Below are 25233 nucleotides of genomic sequence, written 5' to 3' on the forward strand. Positions count from 1 at the left end.
TTGCCCAACTACATGAAAATCAGAGGAAAAATAGTGATACATTTCACTGGACATTCTTTCAGAGATACTTGGGAACTTTATATACAAGATAAATTCTATAGGTAAAAAGTCCTAGGACTTGCAAGCACCTAGAACTAGAACTGGGTGAACAATACGTTTTTTGGTTCACTTGCAATTCTAGGGGCAAGAAACAGATTTAATTTTTTTTTCACTGAATCAAAAGTTAGAAAGATGTAAGATTCAGGTCAAACAAAATATTTTGTTCAGCCTGAAACATTTTATTGTTTTTATTTCAATTGAGCGTTTAAAAAAAAATTAAAAGGAAATTTCTGCATAGTCTTTTTGAATAAAATAATTTAAATATTTCATTTAGAAAATGTCAAAATGAAACATGATTTTACAAATATTTTAGGTTTTTTTTAACTGAAACAATTCAAAGAAATTGACACAATTCATGGAATGTTTTGATGTCACTGACTCTACTTTTTTTTTTTTGCAAAAAATAAAAGAAAAGTTTGGGAAAAGAGAGTTTGTCAAAAATGTTTGAGAAGCTCTACTCAGAGCTGCCCAGGCACTGGTCCTATCCAATTGCAAGGACTTTTACATTCGCCTTTGAAAAGAAATTGTAGCTATTTTACTCAGCCCAATGGTGTGTAACTGTCATTTGACATAGCCATACAGCTATAAATAAGTTACTCCTTGGCTGTAAGACTGATTTAACAATAATAAAAAGACCTTTAGTGTTTAATAATTACATAAAATGTTGACTTTCTAATAATGAATATTTCTTCAGCTGTGACCCTGGTATAAACTAGTTCCTCATCCCCTCCACTGGCCTCCTTTACTGCAGCACACAACTTCATTAGACAGGCAAATATGCACCAACTGGAGGCTCAGAGTGTCAACAGCAATTAACAAAAATCTTAATTTCCAAATACATTTCACAGTTTATTCATAGTGCAAAATTGTTCCTTACTTATCAGATTGCTGGGTGGAGTATTATGGCTACAGTTTTCCTATTAATGAATATTATCAAACAACTAGCACAGCTCAAACAAAAAGTATTTTTGAGATCTCTCCAGGACTTTCCTGAGGCTCCTAAAGAAGTGTTTTCTTTCTCTACCGATGCTTATGCCTACTAGTGTTGAATGCTTTTAATACAATAAATAGTTTACCTTCATTTCTATTATATACCTGATGTCAGAAGGGTAATTCTATATGAAATCCTTTTGAGCTAAGGATTTGAATACCCTGGAATGATGGGTTTCTCCCCTCCCACCCAAGTGCAACCACTTTCAGGAAAGCAGCAGAGCTGTTCAAAATGAAAACAACAACGATTCCAAGCCTGTTACACCTAATGAGAGATGATCATTTAAAGTCTAGGGTGAAAGAAAGGTATTTAAAGCAACAAATACTGAACAATTCCAATCTTTCGTGTAGTTAGTCCAGTCTGGAAACTGAACACTCCTTTCTATGAACTAATCCTTTCTTCTATATCTGCTATGGGATACCTTGAATTGTTATGACTATTGAATCTGTATGCCATATGGCCAATAGAAGGAACTGTGGAAAATCCAAATGTTTCATTGAATAGTTCCATCCTCAGTCCCGTTTCTAAAAGCAGCATGCTGTAGTAGTATCAAATACTATATCCACCTCTCTCAGGCAGACTCTCGCTGGGCTGTCACTGGCCAAAGCTGATGCTTCTATAGTTTGCATATGATGTGTCCTGTTTAGCACTCTCTCATAGTGGCACTCAAGTCTGCACTCCTTCCCTTCGCCCCACCCTGCCATGAACAGAATGCAAAATGACCTGTTTGTCTTGTTTTCCTCAGAACTAGTCAGATGTCTCTCCAGATTTTAATGCAACGAGTTCAGAGTCATCTATGTATTTTCCATTTAACTGTTCGTTGGTGGACTCATGATGATACAGATAAACGGGGACCTCGGTGATAGATGTTGCTGTGCAAGAGGTAGATCGCGTAGAGCAGTGCTCGCGTCGTCTTTGCCCCCATTGGGTCTTATACTGCATCCATTGCCTTTTTAGAGTGCCCTGTACCTGCAAGGGAAGCCAAGCAATAGTTTTATCAATATAATTAGTCGGTGGAGTTGGCTGGGATTTGAACTGGCATCACAAGGCACAAGCTGGCTCCCTTCCCTTTTTTGATTATGCTGGAAATTCTACTTTGCAATATTAACCCAGTGCCATGGCTTTTCACCAAATGTTTATTTTAATCTTGTCTCCACCTTGCTTTGAGGTTAGAACTGGTTGAGAAGTATTCAAGAATAATTTTATTGCGGGTGAAATGTCCTCAGTGCAGAAAGCCAGCACACAATGCTTAAGTAAAACTTCAGCAGTGTAGCTTAAGTGGTGTACACTCAGGACATTTTGCCCCAGCTAAACTAGCTAGGAATACTAAAACTGAAGTGATGCACAGACCTTGGTGCTGGCCCACTACCCGGTGCTGGTTTTCGTCCTTCGTACATACACCATCACGGGGAGGAGGAGAAAGCAATTTCCTCAGACAGTATTTCAGAGCTGGGGGCCCAATTGTGACGTGGCCTATATAACCATGCAGGGGAATACCAAACCTCCTTAACATCCTCACTGGCCATTCCCAGGCCTTGGGTCCAAGCACGAAGGAGCGAATGGGGTACTCGTCTGCTTGCTCCCTCCCCAAAGCAGATGTGTGGAAAATAATAGGAGAACAGACAAAGCCAGAATGTTGGGTTGGGTAGTAATTTACTGCAACAACGTGATGTAACTAACTATGCTGGGAGCAAGAAGGTGAGGAACTGAGACATACGGATGTGCCCGTGTCACAGTGCTCCGGGGTGGTACGGATTAACTACCAGCCTTTGCTCAGGGCTGTGTCTAAACACCCAGATGAGCCCTAAGATGGGCTGTACCTTTGACTTGGGTAGCAACATTTTAGTGTTGTTCAGATCCCTGGTAATGCCTGAATTCTAATGCATTTTATTAGGTCATAGACAGTAAAATGTCATCCTCACACAAATGGCAGCAGCAGCAGCCTCTGTGCCTCTCTGGTGGGATGGAGAGAAGTTACTATCATGTCATATAAAGGTGAGGCTTCATTAGGCATTGCTAAAACTCTGAGATGCTTACAGAGCATACAGTGGGTTATGTCACTATGCTAGGAAGGGATATTTCAGTTGCTTGCAACTTTGTATTTTTAAGCCAAGGGCCAAGCCAAGTGATCCTAAAAATCCTTCCTCATGCAAGTAGTTCCACTGACTTCAACAGGACTACATTTGTGAGTAAGCAAGCATGTGCAGGGCCCTTAAAACATAACAAAAACGTTAGCCATCTCATCTATTTGCTGTAGTCCAGTTGAAGACAATGTGATTAGAATTGTTTTTAGCTGGAGAAGTGTTGTTTTTATTTACTCTCCCATAACTCAAGAATGTCTGAATGTATTTGTGCTATAGGCCAAGCACAAAAAAAGCCTAAGATTATACTGGAAACCACTGTGCATCCTGACTTGTAAGGGGCATGACCAAAGTTTATTATGGTAATACTGAGGGGAACGAGCTGCATTAATGAGGTTTTCGTATCATGCCATTGCAGAAATTCAATTAGTGAAAAGGAGCTCCGGTATGATCTAATGTGACAAGGCATTGCTAATACAGTGGCAAAGCTATAGTACAGAATTGTAGGTAAGTCCTGTATGGATTTCAGTTACTTAATGAGCAGCTTTCACCCTTGCAGTGGTTCATACTGGGTGTAAATATAGTGGCGCACATCAGTGAAACCCATAGGAAGGGACCAGGGGAAGCAATCTTTGCAAGGATTCATTCAGAGAATTTCCCCACATCATTCTATGGAGCAGGAGGAGATAGGGTTTCCCACCCACCCGCGGGGAAAGGCCTGGAGGACAGTCCTTGAAACCTGTTGGATCAGCGCGAGGCCAGGGCAACCTGTGCAGAAACCTTGTTTCTCTACACTGGCTCTAGCCACCAGCAGCCCATTTCCCCCCTTACCTACCTTGGAACACAACTCCATTGGATCAAGTATCAGAGGGGTAGCCGTGTTAGTCTGGATCTGTAAAAGCAGCAAAGAATCCTGTGGCACCTTATAGACTAACAGATATTTTGGAGCATGAGCTTTCGTGGGTGAATACCCACTTCGTCAGATACATCTGATGAAGTGGGTATTCACCCATGAAAGCTCAAGCTCCAAAACGTCTGTTAGTCTATAAGGTGCCACAGGATTCTTAACTCCATTGGGGCTGCACTGTGAGCAGGGACTCCCCCTGGCCATCGCTGCCCTGGACGCTACTGGAGTGTGCTCTGCAGAAAAGATGATTTGGGGTTTACCCTTTCTGAGTAAGCTCCATGTGGCTGGAAGGAGGAGACAATGTGTCCCTTGGTCTTCTGCCTGGCCCACCTATGTCTTCCCCCTTCATTCTCCATGAGGATCCCAGGACCAGCGAAAAGACCCCTGTGGGTCCAGGGTGGGAGGGAATGCTGCTGCAGAGGGTGGGTGAGGCCCTCATGCACTCTCAAGCTGCTTTTACTTGTCCTGTGGTCTGAGATTGCACCAGGACAAATGCAGGTTAGGGAAGAATATGACTTAAAGAAGAGAGGCCTGATCATAGTATGAAGAGCTGCACAATCTACTGTGAGTAGCAGCTCATTTTGATCTCATCAGGGGGTAAAGCTTTGATTGTGGAGAGTTTGGAAGAGTGCAGGCATTCTTCTCCAAAGTCAACCCAGGGTTAAAAGTGCCATGAATTAAAATGAATGAGCTCCATGTAGTACCGAATGCATACGGTTAAAGTATATGTGTTTTTAATTCTTCACTGAACCTTTGGTTTATGAGATTCTGCTGCACTCACAAATTGAGTTAAATTGTATTTCTGTGCTAATGCCAAGGAATAGTGAACTGATCTCAAATGATCATATCCTCTGCTACTTAAAACTATTCATATGCAGATTTGAAATTTGTTAGCTACATGACTGTGCTTTTAAAAATCATGTGCACTATATTATTATGTTAATAATCAAAGAGATTATCAACTGGGTGTTACACCACAATGATGCATGAAATAAACCAAAGTCTAAAATAAGGAGGAAGTTTGGGTTTACTTGATTCTTCAGCTCTTTAAAATGTTTTCTGTTCTCTGCCAGCCATTCACACCTCTTTGGCAAGAAAGATACATGGCTATATTTTCAAACAGATTTTCCATTTTCTTGGCCAACCTTCCAGTCTAGAAATAACCTCAGAACTGGAAGTATGGTTTACTGAGCAGGCCAACGCAGAAAGCTCAGACCATCTGTATAGTGTTATTGTTGGAGAGAGGTACCGCAGTGCTGCTGTTGTCCCTTCACAAGAATAACATTCTGCAGTCATGGGTGGGACCAGCTCTCAGCTTAGGGAACTGAGAAAAATCATCCCCATAATTTACACATTCACTTTCTTCTTTTCCTGTTAGTTAGGACATCAGTAATGGTCAGTGGCTTCTTATTCAGTGTCTTGGTGGGCAGTGCTGTAGGCTGGGCTTGTATGGAATAGAGGAAAATAATTTGCAGTGAGGAAGTGAATGTGTGGCTTGCTGCAAATACTGATGTGAAAGGCTAATAAATCTTGGGAGCATTGGTTTTGGACAGAGATCATCTGCTTCTGCCTTGAAGTGAATGACCCAGTAGTACAAAGTAAATCATTGAGGAACGGAACTTCTGTCACATTAATGCTACTTCCTTACCTCTGTCATAGTATGTTTTTCCATGAAATATCACTCTGCGTTCTAGTGACCTGGCAGTATTTGGATATACAGGTTTGGAAATGGTCTCTGACCAAGCCTGAGGACCTGACTATTGCTTTAATCTATGCTGTTCTTTCGATCCAAGCTGCAGCATGAGCCCCAAGAGGAATTCTGGTTGACTCAGCCAGAATTCTCCAGAAACCCAGGAGGTAACACATGCTGGAGTGCCTACCTCTGGGAGAGGGTAGCAGATGGTCCTTTCAATGCCAGGCCAACTCCAAGGACCAGTGGGGTGGATCTCAGACTGTCCCTTTCAAATCCCTTTTTGAGGTGCCTAGTGCTGCCGCTTATGCTGACCAGGGGCAGTATCTCTCCTCTTTACCAAGATTATGGCATTCAATCCCCCTCTCTTCCCTTTTGCACCTGAAAGAAGAACTGGAATTTGGAAGAAAGTGATCGAGGACAAAAGGGAGGCGAGGTGTAGACACTACCTTTCCAGAAATAGAAAATGTCTGAAGATTAATAAGTTTGCTTAACTGAATCTCTATAGAACACTGTGGGCCCAGTGCTGCCAGGGCTGGCTCTACCATTTTTGCTGTCCCAAGCAAAAAAAAAAAAGGAAAGAAAAGAAGAGAAAAAAACCCACTCGGACTGCTGCCCAAACTGCCGAAGCAAAGAAAAAAAAAAAGATGCCCAGACAGTGCTGCCCCAAGAATGGACGGAATGCTGCCCCTTACCATTTGTCACCCCAGGCACGTGTCTCCTCCGCTGATGCCTGGAGCCAGCCCTGAGTGTTGCTATCCATTCTCAGGCAAAGCTCCCATTGAAATCAATAAGAATTTTGGCAGAGGAAGGACTGCAGCACTGGCCTCTATGGAGACAGCCTCTCACTTCCAGGTGTTAAACCTGTCATCCTACCCACTGAGTTTGTCTTTTGTCTAGTTTGTAGAAAATCATCTTCATCCACTGCTGCTATAATAAGTTTACTTAGTGCTTCGACAGCCATGTACAGAGCTAACTAATCCTCAGAGTGAGGCAGGGAACTAATTGCTATTATCCCGATTTCACAGATGGAAACTGAAGTAGAGAAAGTAGGTGACTTGCCAAATGCTGCACAGGGATTTCTTAGCAGAGCTGGGCTGAGAGCACTGTAGTTCCTGGCTCCTAGCCTTGAGTTCAGTCTATTATATCACTGAAGGCTGGTCCTAATGGTTGTGAAGTTAGACTGGATGAGTGTAAAATCGCCCCTTTCTTAATATAAGTGCCCCTATTCTGACATTCTTTTATGGGTGGTGTTTATTTTTATAACTCAAAACCTACCAATTATGGGTGAAATCCACATCCAGGAGAAAGGCGCTCTATGGGGGCTGCATTGTAGCCTTGACCCCCGGGGATGGATTTCACCTTTCCAGACTCCTCTTTTCTGCCACACTTCACCCACGTTAGCCCAGTCACTTGGACTAGACAACTGTGAGCACATTTTATGCTACTTGGATATCTACCAACAACTTCCTGATTTGCATGTACTAGCAGATAGCCTTGGGTATATGTGCTATAAAATATGCCCATAATTATTTTCAAATTACTGACGACTATAAATGGGTTCATGAATTTTACAATTGCTGTATGCACACATTGTGTGACATTGCTAAAGATTAACTTGTAACTTTTTTAACTGATGGGCTGTTTGCAAAGGTAAGTGCAAATGATAAGATTTCTAAGCACATCTCTCATTGTTAATATATATGAGCCATTTCATCATGGATTCATTAGACCAGGGGTGGCTAACCTGAGCCTGAGAAGGAGCCAGAATTTACCAATGAACATTGCCAAAGAGCCACAATAATATGTCAGCAGCCCCCCATTCGCTACCCCGCTCCAGCCCCCAGGGCCTCCCGCCCACCGGCAGCCCCACCAATCAGCACCTCCCATTCTTTCCCCATGCCTCCTGCCTGCTGCAATCAGCTGTGTTGCAGTGCACAGGAGGCTCTGGTGGGGAGGGTACGGCAGGCTTGGGGGAAGGGCCTTGGGGGAAGGGGTGGAGTGGTGGCAGGACCTGGGGCAGAGCAGGGGGTTGAGCAGTGAGCACCCCACAGCACACTGGAAAGTTAGCATCTGTAGCTCCAGCCTCGGAGTCAGCGCCTATGTAAGGAGCTGCGTATTAACCTCTGAAGAGCTGCACGTGGCTCCGGAGTCACAGGTTGGCCACCCCTGCATTAGACCATCATCATATCTACAGATGCAATCATGTAGTTAGACACCCGAGTGATAGAATGCACATGCAATTATTTAGGGGAGCAACAATCTACATGCAAAATTGGAAGCCACTTTTCAGCTTCAGGCCCTATTTCTTATCTAATTTTAGCCTTTATTTAGTCCAAACATGCCTCTGTGATGTCCAGGTTTGCTAGATGTGCTAGAGCCATGGAGCTGCCTCCTATTTCATTGCAAGTTGGCAATTCAGAAGAGGATACTCAGTCACTAGGAGATAGTATGTGACTACTCCTCTGATGACCCCCATATACATCAATAAGAGTATAGTGACAAGGGATCCAATGAGTGTGTATTCTGAGTGTTCACTGTGTCCCCTGATATCCTCGCAGTGATTTGGATCTTCTGGCTGAGTGACAATCAGTCAGATGATGAAGATTTTTAGAGTGGCTGAACACTGAGGAAGCAACTCTCAATTAACAGCAGTATTATGAAGCTGGTCCTGGAGATATCAGGTGTGGAGTCATCAAAGAGGACAGAGATCTCCGTTCTTTGGGGAACTCACTAACAGCTATGGAGGTCTCCTACGACCAGCAGCTTAGCTGTGTGTTGGAAGAATGCATGAAGCATCGCTTTTCTCCAAATCAAAATAGTGGGCTGAATGGGCCAACACAGAATGCCAGATCCAAACACCCACTGAACTTTGTAGTATCCAGAATCTGGATCTGATGAAGATATTGGTACAGTAATTGACCTGCCTTAAATTAGCAACAGGGAAGCCAATGGGAAACTTTAACATTTCCAAAGAATGTAAGTATTCTGAATGTTCGGCTTTTTTCAAAGCACTTCATTTTAAATAATAGATAATTTTATTGGACCTGAATTGCAATGGAACTCTTGTAGAAGTTAAAAATGTCTACATTACTATTGCAAACACTAAATTATAAATGGGCCGGAGAAACTGAGTGACCTGAGTAAGTATTAAGAATTTTGAGTAGTGAAATGAATATGGTATAATTCCTTACTATGAATGTATTAATTCTAATTCCTAATTGTATGTACATATTGTAAGAAAATAAGAAAATTGTGATGTATATTTCATACTTAGTAATGTTCCTGAAACTTGGCCTTTGATTTTCTGCTTAACACCACATTATGCATAAATTAGTAAACCATATAATAATTCATATTCTGTCAGCTAATGTCTTATCTAATTTACGAGTAACACTTTGCAATGTATTATCTATGACCACATTGTAATTTTTTACAAGGACACACAGGACACAACTTCATTGTTATACTTGGAAATCAGAATAAGCTGATTACCACAGTTCCACTGCGTATAAATCATTAAATATGCATTGGCCCAGAGAGAGAATAGTCCACTGGTCAGGGCATTCACCTGGGAGGGAGCAGACCCAGATTACAGTTACCCTGCTCCAGTGACTAATTATTCATACACAATGGAACAGCTTCAACAAGAGAGATTGAGAGAACTCTGCTCCAGAGTACCCCCATAGTCCGGGGGTAAGGGCATTTTCCTGGGGTGGGGGGGCGGGGGAGGAAACTTAGTTCAAATTCCTTCTTCACATTTGGTCGAGGGGGAAATTGAACCTGAGTCTTCCACATCCAGCCCAGCTCTAATCAGTGGGTTAAAAGGCAAGGGCAGGGTTGGGCTGCCCAAATCTCTGTTTGTTTGGGGGTGTTTGGTATGGGCTGAGTACACCTACAGGACCTGCCTACCAAGCTATATAGGCAGGGGAACACCTACTTTCAGCATCCTTCTGGGTCTTTGGTGTGAGATAGGCACCCCTGCACCTTGCCTGAGGCAGCTGCCTACATGCTCACTGGCAGAAATTTAGGCACCTAGGGTGAGAGCTACAAAGGGATTTAGGTGTTGCAGTACATTGCAGCACCTAACTTTTAAGCACCTAGAAAATCACCTATGCTGTGATCCACAAAGTCTCAGTTAGGTGTCTGGGCTCCCTCTACAGTCAATGGGGAGAGACAGACAACTTAGATTGTGGTCTAGGACACCAGCACCTAAGCTAACCTCAGGTGATGCTGACCTGAGGGGTGTGTGCTAAGCCCGGCCCCTCTCACGGTGTGAGGTGCCTATGTTGCATGCGAAGCCCAAAACAAAACAGCTGTGTGTTTGTGTGTGTGTGTGTAAGACCTCCTTTGTAATCATTAACCCAGCAGATAGGGTACTCCCTAGGAAGTAGGAATTCCCGCTCCAGTGGTAGAAGGGATTTGAATTGAGTACCCTAACCACAGGGCTATGCAATGTTCTGGTGTTGGTCTCTGTCCATCTTTCCTATTGAAGTTGTTTCACTTTATTTAAATAATTGTATAATTAAATGTTAATTGGGTGAGTGAAGAGGTAGAATGACTATATAGCTCAGTGACGAGGGCACTTACCTGAGATATACCCAATCCCTTCAGTCAATCAAATCCCTTCAAATCAAATCTCCCTGCAGGAGAAAGGGGGACTTATACCAGGGACTCCCATATTGTGGGTTACTGTCCTAGCTGCTAGCATACAGATTATAAGAGAAGTCCTCCTCCTTACTCCACCCTCGGCTGTTTTGTGTGAACTTGCCTGAGGGACCCGATCTGGTAGGCAGGCTCTGAGCTTGCCTACTGGATTGATTTTCCACATGCAAGTTAGTTGGACAAACGCCTATCTTCCCTGGTTTATGAATCACTCTAGAGTGAGGGAGCAGTGTGCATGCTCAGAAACATAGGTGCTTAGGGAATCTTTACTACAAATCTTTCACACCAAATGAATTTAGATGCACGCAGGGTTAGGTAGCAGGCAAGTGGGAGTTTTGTGGATCACAGTGGTACCTAAAAACAGGGCTTGGGCACCAAAGTAACTTTGTGGATTGCAACCCTAGTGACTTTGGCTGCCTACTAGTTTAGGCAGTGGCTGAGCAGGGGGTTTGAGGATCTCAGTGGTGCCTAAATGTTGGAGTTAGGCACCAAAGTCCTTTGGTGGATCTAGCCCTTAATCCATTTAGATTCTATGTCTTTGATTTTGGGACTCTATCCAGGATTTCTGTTAGGGATAATCTAGTATACTTAATCCTGCCTCAGTGTCTAAATGATCTGGACTAAATGACCTCTTGAGGTCGCATTGAGCCCTACATTTCTATAGTTCAGATAGCCCTAAATTTAAACACAAAGTTATTCCCACAGTTATGTGCACCTGCAGTTGGAGGCCTGATTAAAAGCATGGCCAATATTGTGTAATTATTCCCACTGATTATCCAGTTAATTATGATCCATGTTATTATACCAGCCATATTAGTCATTAATGTATGTACGGATGTGTGTAGCTTTATGGGGTAACATATTGAGTCTTGATTTTTGTTGAAGGAAGTTGCGTACAATGCTGAAAACTGACCTCTTCAAGTGCATCCAATTTTTACAAGAGATACCTTGTTTTAATGTCAGCAGAGTGCCATGGTAATGCTCCCAATATGTTTCAAAAGTATTTTTCTGCTACACTGCCTTTCAGAAAGTGGCTTGTTGTAGATATTAAAATAGCTCTTGATGTCTCTTACCAAGCTATTTATATTTATAATACCAGTATTATAGTAGAATAGACCTAAAAGCAGTAATAGGCACATAACATTGATTCAGCTGTAAGAGAGTGGGAAAGAATCATAAACCTTAAGAGAGGTCAATGCTGATCCTCAAATGAGTGAATGAAATGGCACATCTTAATGATACAGAACTGCTTCTCTGACTATATGATGCAAAGAGTTTGTATCGCTTAGTTTAAATAGAAAAGCAAGTTAACTTTTAAGGTTAAGGCAGGGGTTAGCAACCTTTCAGAAGTGCTGTGCCGAGTCTTCATTTAATCACTTTAATTTAAGGCTTCGTGTGCCACTAATATATTTTAACGTTTTTAGAAGGTCTCTTTCTATAAGTCTATAATATATAGCTAAACTATAGTCATATGTAAAGTAAATAAGATTTTTAAAATGTTTAAGAATCTTTATTTAAAATTAAATTAGAATGCAGAGCCCCCCAGACTGGCGGCCAGGACCTGGGCAGTGTGAGTGCCATTGAAAACCAGCTCGCCTACCCCTGGGTTAAGGGTTGGACTGAGACAGAATACTGTGGTCCTTCATGACAGCATTTCTCTGGGAACTCAATTACTTTTTGCAGTATAAAAGCTATGATTAAAAAATAGATTCTAGGTTTATGGATATAGATAGAAATAAAAGCTCTGGGAGATTTGCATGACTTCCATTCATCTCAACAGGGTGTTGATAATGGTGCCTAATGCTCAAAATTCACATATTAGCACCATTGACTATTTCATTGCTGATTATTTTATCCAATCATCCAGGTATTCTGGATTGGAGGCAGAATTTGGGTAAGTGAATGAGGCTGATACAGAATGCAACCTATTTTTTTCTTTCCTCTGACTTAGATTAAACTGAGGGGGTAAAGAGTGAGAACCTCATCCTCTGGACTTCATTTCCCACCATCTTCTCTGTAAAAATCAAAGTCCTAACTCAAGCACGTTCCAGTGACGTTGCAAGGAAAAAATAGCATTTCTACAGTGCAGTGAAAATGTAAAGCACTGCATCGTATGTGCATTTAAAATACAGATTTATGGTGCTCCAGTTATGTTAATTGTGAACAACAGTCCAACTATTTTAAGAGGCTGAATTTGGTTCAGTACAGTTGATGAACTTCATATGCTTACCTCTCCATTGAAGAAGCAAAATATAGTTGCAACAAGTAAGCCCTAAGAAGAGCAAAAAGAAAATAGGTTAGAATGTTTCCATGTTTGTGCATTATTGTTAATTTAAGGCTCAGAGTCATGAGATGAAGGGATTATGCTACACTTCTACCTCCACAACCTCAAATGACCATCCTATATAGTTTATAGTCAGGTATTACAGTATCCCATTGATTTTTGCCTTTCCACCATGTTTTACTCGTGCCTCTGTTGTCATGGTCTACTGTCATTACTAGCCATTTCAGTTCACATATTTTTGTCTTTAAGTATTACAGTTGCTTCCTGTCAGGGAGTGCTAGAAAAGGGTCATTAAAAGGGCAGATACTAGTCCAAGGTAAGGGGGCAAGCTTAGGAGCAGAGCAGCTCATTGGTATGGAATCTTGAGAAAGAAAGGGGGGAAGTTGAGTGACCTAGATGCTACTCCTTTTCTTTCGGAAGAGGGATGCGAGGGGAGCAGTACAGGCCAGGTGTCACATGTTCTTTTTTCAGCAGGAATGGAGTGCCCCAGGAGCACACGTGTCAGCTTCCTCCTTCCCCTAAGGTGCAGAACTGCTGCTCTGCTCCAGGCCCCACCCACTCCACCCGTTCTCCCAAGATCCTATTCCCACCCCACCTCTTCCTGACCTCACTTTGCCTTTTCCTGTCCCCTCCTCCAAGATGCCTTCTGCATGCTGTGGAACAGCTGATCGTGGCGGGCAGGAGACGCTAGAAGGGACGGGGAGGAGGTGAGTGGCAGGACTACCGGTGGGCAGGAGGTGCTGAGGGGGGAGGGAGGAAGCTGGCTGCTTGTGTGTGCTAAGCACTCGCTAATTTTTTTCCATCAGTGCTCCAGCCCTGGAGCACCCATGAAGTCGGTGCCTATGCCCAGGAGCTCTTAACTGGAATGTGTTTTTGGAGAAGTGAGCCTGTGAATGAGAGGCCACATATGCCTACATGGGTGGATGGAAGCATCAGTGGATGGGAAAGAAGTTGGAGAGAGAACGGGGTGAGCAAGAGGATAGAGAACAAATAAAAAAGAGAGAACATTGGTCCTAACTTGACCGTCACTGTTTAAAATTAATCTAAGTAACACAATAGGAGTCAAGAGGGATATTTCATTAGTGCTACAGCAAAATGAAACAGTGTTAGGTCAGGAACACGTGATGAGGATGCATAAAATAGAGAATAACAATTTCTCACACTTAGGTTCTGCAATGCAAAGCCACTTAAGTAGAAAAGAATTTTTCTTAAAAGATTTCTGTACTGTGTTCTAAAAGGTATAGTAGATCTTATTAATAGCATTACATAGCCACATTTAATGTCAAGAGCATTCATTTTAGATCACTTAAAATATTCCTTAAACAGTAATAAAATAATTTTTAGGGGAAATTTTAGGGGGAAATTGCAACATAATGGCTAGCATTCTCCCCTTCCCCCCCTTTGCTGCTCCTTGATCCTGCCTTCCAGGAGTTGATCTGCCTTCCAGGGTTGCTCTAAATTGTGGCCATTTTTGCCCAACTGCCTATGGCACAGCAACTGGGAACTGGTGAGTTACTTTTATGCTTTGCCTCATCCCCTTTTCTGCAGCCAACCTCAATGGGACAGTCAAGCCAGCTTTAAAGCTCCTTTTGCGCTACTGGATTTGGCCCTTAGGTGTGACACAGCTACATCAGTAAAACACTTTATGAGTGTTCCCCTCTATGGCATGCACACCATAGACAGTACTTAAGAAAATACAATCCATACGAATGAAAACGAATGCTCACTTACTGTAATTTAAAGAAACAAAAGTTTCCCATGATTCTGAAAACCTCGGTTGTAGCTGACTGTGCATTATTCTGAGTGGAAGCTTAATCCTGCTTTAAAGTTTAGATAGCTTTCCATTTATACAACCAAGAATTTTTCAAAGATGCATTTCTTAGCCTACCAGAAAAAAAAATCTATTTCTACATTGGCTTCACGTTCCTGTTTTCAGTACTGTCAATTTTTTCCCTCCTCAATATATTTCAGAAGAGAGCATTGGAATCTCTCTCCATTAGCTTTGCCAATGTGCTTTTTAAATTCCTCTGCTCTTGTGTTAGCATGAACTGGTAATACTCATTATCTGAGTAGAACAGTATGCATGGTGTAACAATAGATAAACTATCCTAATACTGTAATAAGGCTGTGTTAAGGCATAATTCTCATGGCACTCTTATAGTAAGATATTGAACATATATGTGGTATCTATTCTATATATTGTTTTTTTACTTCAAATCTTCCATAGTGAAATCAGAAACAAGCTTTGCCAAAATCAGACGCAACTTTGCAGGGCCACCCAGAGGATTCAGGGGGTCTCGGGCAAAGCGGGGAAGCTGCGGCGCTTGTACTCACCGGCGGCGGTCAGGGTCTTCGGAGGCGGAGGGGCCCTTCCATCACTCTGCGTCTTCAGCAGCACTGAAGGGTCTCCCGCCGCCGAAATGCCGTGGAAGACTCAGAGTGACTGAAGGGCCCCCTGCCACTGAAATGCTGCCAAAGACCCAGACCGCCGCCAGGCCAGGGCTCGCGGGGTCTTGGACAAATTACCCCACTTGCCCCCACCCTCAGCATGCATGGCCCTGCAACTTTGAGGGCAATTTCTTTGAAGGGATAGTGAATGTTCAAGAAGTTGTTAATCTATGGTTTTGGAATAAAGAAAACACTTCAAAAAAGGAATCTCTGTTCTCAGCTTGGGAGTTGTTTTCTCTATATTATACGGAAAACATGGAGAACGTGGAAACGGAGACTGTGAGATGACTGATTAATCCAGAGTGAAAGCTACAGTAACAGAATTCATAGTATGAAGCATTACAATTTGGACATACCATCCTCGTGGCCATAACAAAACCAAAAAGATCACAGGTTATTCACAGTCCCTCACCGTCAGTAAGGGCTGATGTTCAGCATCTGGAAAAAATGTAGCTTGATTTCTGGAAAGACCAGGTCAGTTCACTGCTGTCAAAAGAGGGCCACTTGGGCTACTGATAAGGGCAGTAGAGGTACTACAAGCTTAATGCCAGCTGGCTGGCTGCAGACTGAGCCAGTACGTCTGCTGAACAGCAGTGAGTATGTTTACACAGCATTTGGGAGAGAGCCTCCCAGGCCAGATCGACAGAATTGGGTGAATGGGGCTCATGCTAGTGCTCTATAAACTGCTATATAGACAGTGCTTTGAAATTGCGACTTGGGCTGGAGTGCAGGCTCTGAAGCCTGGGGGTTGGGGAAGGTGGGCATGACCGACAAGTTCAAAGTGCTGTCTATACAACTATTTTTAGAGACTAGTGTGAGCCCCGCTAGTCCAAGTCTGTCATCCTGGGCTAGGAGGCTCACACCCACTCACTCCCCAGTGCTGTGTGTACATACCCAGTGTGATCTGTGCTTGCAAGGAAGAACAGCCTAATATCATGACAGGCACTGTAATCTAGTGGACAAATCCCTTATTATATCCCCACCCTCTTCCTCTGCTCTTGGCTTCAGGTGAGAGTAGGATAAGATACAAGAGCAGTTAAATAGAGGGGGGGAAGCGTTGTGCAGGACTGTTTATGACTGGGATGTATGCCAAAAGATACATCTCACAAACCCATAGGTGCTGGAATTAGGGGTGCTTCTGCACCCCCTGGCTTCAAGTGGATTCCATTAAATACAGGGTTTACAGTTAGGTTCAATGGCTCTCAGCACTCCCACTACAGAAATTGTTACAGCATCCCTGCACAAACTCACCCCAGATCCTCTCAGGATCCCAGCCTGAGGCCCCTAGTTTGCAAGTATCAAAGTTTACTCACTTTCCACGTTCTTTTTAATCGTCATTGAAGCACTTGTTGCTCCTTCCCCTATTAAAACAATTCTAGGAGCTGAGTTAAGGGAGAAGTGGCCAGAGTAACACTTGTTCTGTCCCTTATGGAAATTGTGTTCAGCCTTATCTGCATCACTTTGGGCCAGTTGCCAACCTTCTTTGAAAGCACGACTATTTATTGATCTGTATTGCAGTAGCACCTAAGGGCCGCAGGCAGGGATCAGGGCCCTATTGTGATAGATTCTGCACAAAGACAGAAACAAAAGGTAGTGCCTGCCCCAAAAAGCTTACAATGTAAATATGACAAGAGATTACAAGTGGATACAACAAGCCGATGGGGACAACACAAGGAGCAGTGACACACTCCTGGTTGGCATGGTCAGCAGTGGTCACACCACACCAGCAGCCTAAAACATTTTTTTGTTTTTCAGATGCATCACGGCACAGGAGAGTTTTACAAAGAGCGAGGGGGCATTGCAGAAGACATATTTCCAGCTTCCTTTTCCAGAATAGGAGGAAATCAGTGTATTAATGATATTTAGACTAATACACACTACTAGGATTAAATCAAGAATACTCACACAGCATAGGTTTCTAACATTAAGCTGAAAAAACATTAAGCTAGTTGCTTTTAGTGACACTAAATACTAGAGAGTGACTTGCTTGTTCTTCAACATTAGGACCTCAGACACTTTCTGTTGTATAGAAGTTGCTACTTCATCAGGGTTGTGAAATATGAGTATCCCAGCTCCTATATATACCACTAGCTCTGCCTGATACTGCAAGACTGTTAACGGGATGGCTACATGGCCCATGGAAGCAAGCCTGAGGATGAGGGTGGGCTTCAGAGCCTAAGCGGCAACTTTGAAACACTGACTATACAGTTATTTTTAGAGCACTAGTGGGAGCCCCTTAGCCCAAGTCTGCCAACCTGGGCTGGGAGGCTTGCTCCTGTGGGCTGTGTAAACATACTTTCACTCTCTGGGATGTCTTTGTCTTTACCTAAATAGATGGCATGCTTTCCTTCTGTACTTATGCTGAAAAATCTTTCCCATTTTTATTTTTGCTCCACCAGGGTTCACAGCTCTGCATGTACTTTCTCCTTAACTGTGAAACTGCAGAGCCAAAGTATTATTAGATATTAGCCTTGTGTTTCCTGAGCCAGGGGATTTAGGGTACAATTGATTTTAAGATTGCTGTGTTTGTACTCTAGCTTTAAACAGTAGGGAGCTGCATTTCCAAGAATGTCATTGGTGGGGGCCATTGATTCCTTCCTTGAGGATCACAATGTGCAGATTACTCCTTAAATTTCTCTTTTCTGTATCTCCCGTGTTCTTTTCTGATACCATTAGTTTGTGCTCGAGCTTCTGCAATCTTTGCTGAAGCTGAGGTCACTCATCCTCCATCAAATAGCCCCCTCTCTGCCTCTTCTACCCACAGTATGCAGTAATTAAGCTCTCTTGCTATATTTTGACTGAGATATGTGGTAACATTGATTTTGGAGTGGAGAGCGTACGTCAGGACTGACGTTATTTTAGGATTAACACATTTATTTTAGGATTAACATGTTTAGTTACTGCTTCTGAAATGTTTTTAAATTTAACTACTGAAACTCTACCAAGATCACCTGAACTGCAGCCTTCTTTTGAACCTTGCTCTAGTGTATGTTCAAATTTACCAGCCTTGGGACATTTGTGTGTCTTCTTGAATTGATGGCTAGATTTTTTTCATGTTTGGAAACCAATATTGGTCTGAGCACATTCTTTGCTTGACAATTATTTGGTTTGGTTTTCACTTCACTACAGTGTCTTACAATGGAGTTACATTCTGAAAGGTGACTTGTAAAAAATAGCTCAATGTGGTTTGACATGGATTGTATCTCAATGACTCCTATTAAATGTGCTAATTTTACCAATAAAGAGATACTTTCTAACTGCTAGGCCTGCAAGCTCAGCCTGAGTTTTGGCAGCCAAACTGCCTGCCTTCAGGATTGTGCCTCATCACCAGCAATAATGATTTTGCAGGTTTGATGCTGCCCTCAGTTATACCTCTTCACCCAAGGCCCTGCACTCGACCTCTTCCCCCCAAGGCCCCACTCACTGCTTGCATGGGGTGAGGAGGCGGAGAGGAGTGAGCAGGGGATGACGGGGTGGAGAGGCGTGAGTGGTGGGCAGAGCCTTGGGGGGGAAGAGGCTGAGCAGGGGCAGGGCCAGAGTCTCAGTGCTGGAGCCCCTTCTGAGTGTGGGCCTGACCCCTTGACGCTATTGGCGCCATTATAAGCTGTGTGCACCTCCATGCCCTCAATTACACCTGTGTAACCCTATTGCCTTCAGTGGAATTGTATTGTTTAAGAAATGGCAGCATTCAAAAACAGTGGGGGTTGGATAGTTGGTCTTGAAACTGAAATTCAATGAACCATTTTGGTGAGGATGCAGGTATGAGCCAGAACAGAATCTGGTGCACACACACAGGTCCTGCAGAGCAGACAGTAGAAAAGAGTAGTAAACATTTATTTGTCACCAAATTGAGCAAATTTGTGCCTGCATGCAGAATGGAACTGCGCTTTAAGGAAATGGAAGCTGAGATGTAAAGTATCCTACTCTGGGTTGCCTCTGTATTACCCTTCCCAATTAATCACAAGTACTGTTCAAGCCCGTGTAACTCTAAAAGTTCTGGAGAAACAGAAATCTTGACCTCGAAATTAAACATTGAATATTTAACATCACTGTAAAGTTGATTTTACTATATGGTGCTGAAACTTGGAGACTTATTAAAACCTTATTATCTGAACTCTACGTTTTCATAAACAGCTGCCTTAGACAAATCCTAATGACCAGATGGCCAAAAAAAATTATCACAAATGAAGAACTCTGAAGGAAGACAAAGCAGAAACCAATAGGAGAGGAAATTATGGAATGAAAATGAAGATTACTAGGACAACACAGAGGACAGACTCAAGTAACATAACAAGACAGACATTAGACTGGAACACCCAGGGCAAAAGGAGATGAGGTAGACCATGGAAACACACAATATAAGGAGAAATGAAAGATCAAAATGACATAGGAAGAAGCTAAGGCCAGGTTCAGGGCCAGATTTAGGGGCAGGCAACCCAGACAACAGCCTGGGGTGCTGGACTTGGGGGGTGCCAGGCTTGGAGTGCTGTTTATGTTGTTAGCAACAAAAGAGAAAATAGAATATTTGAAGGAAAATGTTTCAGATATTCTGTATGTGGATTCATTTTTCACTAACCTTCTAGAATATTCTGGACTTTTGTAGAATCTCATGGAGCCTTCCAGACTTTCTGAGAACTACATTTTTCTTGAACCTCCTAAAATGTTGTCAGCTGTGCCCTTGCGAGTATTTAAGGAGTGAGGAATTGCCAGTCAGTCAGTGAGATATAAGAATGAAGTGAAGTGAAGCTGAGATTCTGTGAATCTTGTTTTATTGTGTAATTGCATGTGTACTTGTGTTTTAAAACTTGAAGACTGTAAGTAGCAACTAACAAAGGACATATTTAATGAGACACCAGAAATATTTATTGAACCCATATCTATGCAACAATATAAAAGAAATACTGTTACTTCTTTTGCCATACTTAACACTTAATATTTGATGACTTTCTAAGACTGTGGAACACAGACTTTTGCTCTCTCTAATACTGTCTGTTTTCCCCTGTGGAAAATAAAAGATGCCCCTGAAGAAGCCTTCAGGAGCTCAGCATAGGAAATGAAAAGCTCCATTGCAATCTAATTTGCAGCAAAGGGCAAATTTGATGGGAAATATCTGAAACAGCACAACAGAGACCAGGCTTTAGGTCAGGAATTGGCAACCTTTGGCACATAAGCCCCCTGGCAGGCCGGACTGGTTTGTTTACCTGCTGCGTCCGCAGGTTTGTTCGATCGCAGCTCCCACTGGCTGCAGTTCACCATGGCAAAGCCAACAGGAGCTATGGGAAGCAGCGCGCGCCGAGGGATGTGCTGGCTGCCACTGCCCGCAGCCCCCATTGGCATGGAGCAGCGAACCACGGCCAGTGGGAGCAGTGATCGGCCGAACCTGCAGACATGGCAGGTAAACAAACTGGCCTGGCCTGCCAGGGGGCTTACCCTGGCGTGCCACATGCCAAAGGTTGCCGATCCCTGCTTTAAGTAGTAGTGATTGTCCCAGTACTGAAGAAATTGAGGAGTCAAGTGTAGATGATGGAAGTCCTATTACTAAGGAATTAACAGATTTACCTGAAGATAAGAATGGAAATGTGAGGAAAATGATGATGGCAGCATAAAGGAGGTGATAATAAAGAAGTATGTGACTCACATGAAAAGGAGACTAATGACAGATAAAAAGATGGTTTACATGAGAAGGAGAGAAATGATAAAGAAGAGTCAGCCTCACATGATGACAGAAACAGCAATGAGAAAAATGGCACATCACAAATTGATATATCAGGTCCTGCTTTATGGTTGGCCATCCTACACTCTGCCAATATTGATCGTACAATTTTGAACTGGCCAAGCAAAATTGAAGATATTATGTTTCCAAAAAATGAGCAGAAGCGACACTTCTCAAAGTCAGACTGCAAAAGTGTGCTTGAGAATGGTGAGAAACTGAATTGGTGTTGGCTAGTTTACTCGAAATCAACTGACAAATTGTTCTGTTTTTGTTACAAAATATTTGACAAGAATGCCAAATCTTTGCATGTGCTTTCCAGGTACAATTACTGGCACAACTTAGCTGATGCTCTGAAGCAACATGGAAAGTAATCTGGCCATTTTATGGTCTATTCCAAATGAATGGAGTTCGAATCCAGGCTCAAGCTGAGTAAATGCATAGACACAGAAAACCTGCACATTATTAATGTAGAAACCCAGCACTGGAGGAATGTGCTTGAGCATCTGATCTCAATTACCCTCTTCCTTGCAAAGAATAATTTGACTTTCTGGGGCTCATCGGATAATTTGTTCACTGAACATTTCCTTGGTTTGGTAGAGCTCCTTGGGAAATACGATGATGTCATGCTTGAGCACCTACATCTATTACTTTGCAAAGACACTATGGACCATGACTGCAGCAAAATAATTCAAAACATATTGATGTGGCTCGGCAAAGTGAAGTACTATGCCATAATAATGGACTGCACTCCCGACAGACGCTATCACTGCTGCCAAAGAAATAGAGAACAACTGAAGATTTGAGCCTGTCTTCAAGGAAACTCATATTCATTGGAAAAAGAGATAGTTTGGTTATAAGGGCAGAGATGAGGTGATGGGAAGCTCAGAAGAAAAATTCAGAATAGATGTTTTTTGTTCACTCATTGACACTGCTTGAGTATCCATCTAGGAAAGGGTTGGACAAATGAAGCACCACAAGATGACCTGTTTTTTTTTTTTGTTTAACCTTAGTATACTGCTGGTGGACAGGAAAATACTTTTGAAAAATTGTATGGACCTTCACTGGAGGTGACATATGGGGAATGTTTGGATGTCAATGATAAAGATCTCTATATTGAATTGGACAACCAGTCACATTTTGCAACCCAGGAAGCACACTTCACTCCAAGTTCTCCAATTCATCCATGATGCAGTGCTGAAGGATACTTCTTCTAATGTGGATAGCTTTGAGAATTCTGCTCATGTTGCCAGTCACAGTCGTGAGTGGTGTGTGCAACTATTCAAAGCTCAGCCTCATAAAACATATCTTCAGTCGACGATGATCAATCATGCATGCATATTGTACATCCAAGTACTAAAATGGGCTATAAATGTAATAAAAATAATGTATTCAAAAGTTTAACAAATGGGGAGTGGGGAGGACTGAAAATGCTCCTCACCTGGTCATTTGGTCTAGGACTTCCCCTGGGCAGGTCTACACTAAAAAGTTAAGTCAACCTCACTACATAGCTGAGGGGTAATCCACATCCCTGAGTGATGTAGTTAAGCTGATTAACCTCCAGTGTAGACAGCATTACTTTTCTCAACTTAGTCATGGTAAGAGGGCTTGCAAGGGACAGAGGAAACACTACAAGGAAACCCTGAAAGTATATCTTTAGAAGGGAGGCATTGATCCCACGAATTGGAAAAGCTGCCTGGCAATAGACTGCAATGGCATTGCATCATATACTGAGCCTCAGCCTGTTTTGAAGAGAATCGCCTTGCTCAAGAGGCTGCGAAACATCAGGGAAGGAAGCAAAGTGTACAGCATCCTGGCCAGCAATTGTGCTCTCTCCAAGCAACTACCTGTCATCTACATGGAAAAAAATGTAGCACATGGATTAGATTCCTCAGCCATCATAAGTCTCATCAATGACTTTTTTCTCCTTGGCAGACATCATCTTTGTATCGAGGGATAGCTGGCGATGAGTGAAGACATAGCTTAAGACTGCAGCAGCAAAGATGGAGGGCAGTGGTGAAGGCCCTATGATTCGCATGGAATAGAGAGTATCAGAGGGGTAGCCGTGTTAGTCTGGATCTGTAAAAGCAGCAAAGAGTCCTGTGGCACCTTATAGACTAACAGAAATATTGGAGCATGAGCTTTCATGGGTGAATACCCACTTCGGACATGCATCCGACGAAGTGGGTATTCACTCACGAAAGCTCATGCTCCAATACCTCTGTTAGTCTATAAGGTGCCACAGGATTCTTTGCTGCTTTTATGGAATAGAGAGGCATAAAAAGATAAGAGACTTATGTGTGGTATAGTGCAGAGAAAACATCTGTAAAGTCTCTGCTACTGGCCACGTTGAGGGGGATGGTCAGGGTGAGGAGGGAATATGGCAGGTCTCCTGCTGAGAAATGGCTGATGCTGAGTGCTTGGGTGCTCACTATCCCATTCTCTCACAGCTGGAGCCTCCACGACTGCCCTTTTTATGCAGGAATATGTCATACAAAAATGGTGCTCTAGAAATAGCCAAGTTGCAGAAGACATATTTTTGCCATTTTTAGTGGCTGAAATACACCAAGAGAGTTTAAAATGACCAGCAACCCAAGTAAAAAAGAACAGGAAATGAAAGAAGCATTCATCCTATCAGGAGTAGCTCCATAGCTCTAGCTTTCCGTGGCAGGATGAAAACTTTCTGTCTGCTTTGGCACAAAACACCAGTAGTGCTGTCCTTTTAAACCTGGGTGTGTATGAATGCATATATTGTAAAATGGAGTAAAGAAGCATGGTATTTTAAATGGTTAATTTTGTTCTGCAGAAAGCAATTCCTCCACTTGTCAGCAGGAGTTAAATTTACAAGCTCCAGGCAGTCTCTCTCTCTCTCAAAAAATCAAACCTGCTCTTAGAAAATACAGAGCAAACATCATGTAACTGAGGCCTGTGACCTCTTGTGAGCTGTGTCCTTATTTGACAAGGCAAGTGCTTAAATACTGAGCATTTGCTCAGAAGCTGATATAAAATGTTGAATTAATCTTATTTCTTATGATGGGCTAACTCCAACTTTCAGGTGCTCTGATTCAGTAAGGTATTTAAGCACACTAGTAGCTTTTGGCATCGTGAATATCACCATTGACAGCAGCAGGATTAAAGTTAGGCACATACTGATGTACCTTGCTGAATCAGGGCCAGGGAGACCTGTAGCTGGATCTCAATAGACAGCAGTAAGGGGCAGCGTGGGATTTGCGTTGCATGAGTGCAAGCACAGTGGGAGGGCAGAATTCACACCTGAACTCCCTGGTGCACAGCACTGCATTCCTTTATGGGATGCCGCTTGCTCTCCCATATAAGTCCATCTCTTTGGGCCGCTGTGGAGAAATTTCTTCATGCTCATAAGAGACTTCTGAGTGCTGAGTGCCGGTGAAAGCAACCTGTGTGCAACTTTCTGTAATTTTGTATGAGATATATGGGAGCAGGATGTCTTCCATAAACTGCCAGTGTGATTTTACAGGCTTTTGAAAATTATGCCTTCTAAGGAAAATCCATAATTAACTTGATGTTCTGGAATTCAGATCTTTGCTTTGTGACACGTACATTAGTGGATGTCTGTGTTTAATTGGATAGATGTGTCCATCCTTCTAGCTAGAGCTTCTGCTTCTGAGATAGCTGCTATGCTTTAAATACTCCTCTTAAGGGGGAAGTACCTCTTCTGTTTTATGTAATCTTCAGTTCCACATATTTTGAAACTATACAACTTGTATTGGTGATGGTGAGGGGGGCTCTAAATTTCCATTTGAGAGATCTCTTTGAACCACTGTGGTGCAGAAACAGCAGATATTCATATCTGGATCAAAGAAGCCATTTGTAACATGGATTTAAGGTTCAGAGGGAAAGCAGCCAGCCCTGTAGAGAAAAGTAGCAGGGAGGAGCTAGCACAGCTTGGCAGCATCAGGTTATTGGGTCTGATTACCAGCTAGGGAATATACATGAAGGGCCCAGCTCCCTAAGGGAGCCTGTGATCAGGAGAGGGCCAGGAATAAACTCTTCTGTGACTACAGTAGAAGACCGTGAAGGGCGTGGGAGCCCTCTAGCCCACTTCCTATTGGGTGGATGTCTAGTCCATTAAGCTGCCAGAAGCCAGGGAGCCCCACAATCAAATAAGGTTATTGAGAATAGGGTTATTATATTATTTTGTTGCTCCAAGTTTCCGTTTTTTGTACTGGAGAATAAACAGGTCCCTGAGGTAAAGACCATGAACTAAACTTTGCAGTGCTGATTATTTTCCCAGGCTGGTGATTGAGTCCACCAGCCTACACCATTTTTCAGTGCCACAACTGGAGGAAAATAAAAAAAGGTTTCCTTTTTATAACTTA

At 42.7% G+C, this 25233-nt stretch overlaps 1 protein-coding gene across 2 annotated transcripts in view; it reads right to left on the minus strand.

Moving 5' to 3' along the window:
• Positions 1 to 528: 528 nt before the first annotated feature.
• Positions 529 to 25233, minus strand: part of CALCR (calcitonin receptor) — a 242922-nt gene continuing 218217 nt past the window's right edge. The window contains exons 12-13 of one of the 2 annotated variants that reach the window (XM_030550575.1): positions 12664 to 12705; positions 529 to 2059 (exon numbers count right to left, since the gene is read on the minus strand). In XM_030550575.1, coding sequence (XP_030406435.1) covers positions 1838 to 2059; positions 12664 to 12705 — 264 coding nt within the window. In that variant the 3' untranslated portion in view covers positions 529 to 1837. The remainder of the gene's footprint in view (positions 2060 to 12663; positions 12706 to 25233) is intronic. The other variant, XM_030550577.1, reaches the window with a different exon arrangement.

The sequence above is a fragment of the Gopherus evgoodei genome, chromosome 2 (genome assembly GCF_007399415.2).
Source record: "Gopherus evgoodei ecotype Sinaloan lineage chromosome 2, rGopEvg1_v1.p, whole genome shotgun sequence".
NCBI lineage: Eukaryota > Metazoa > Chordata > Testudines > Testudinidae > Gopherus > Gopherus evgoodei.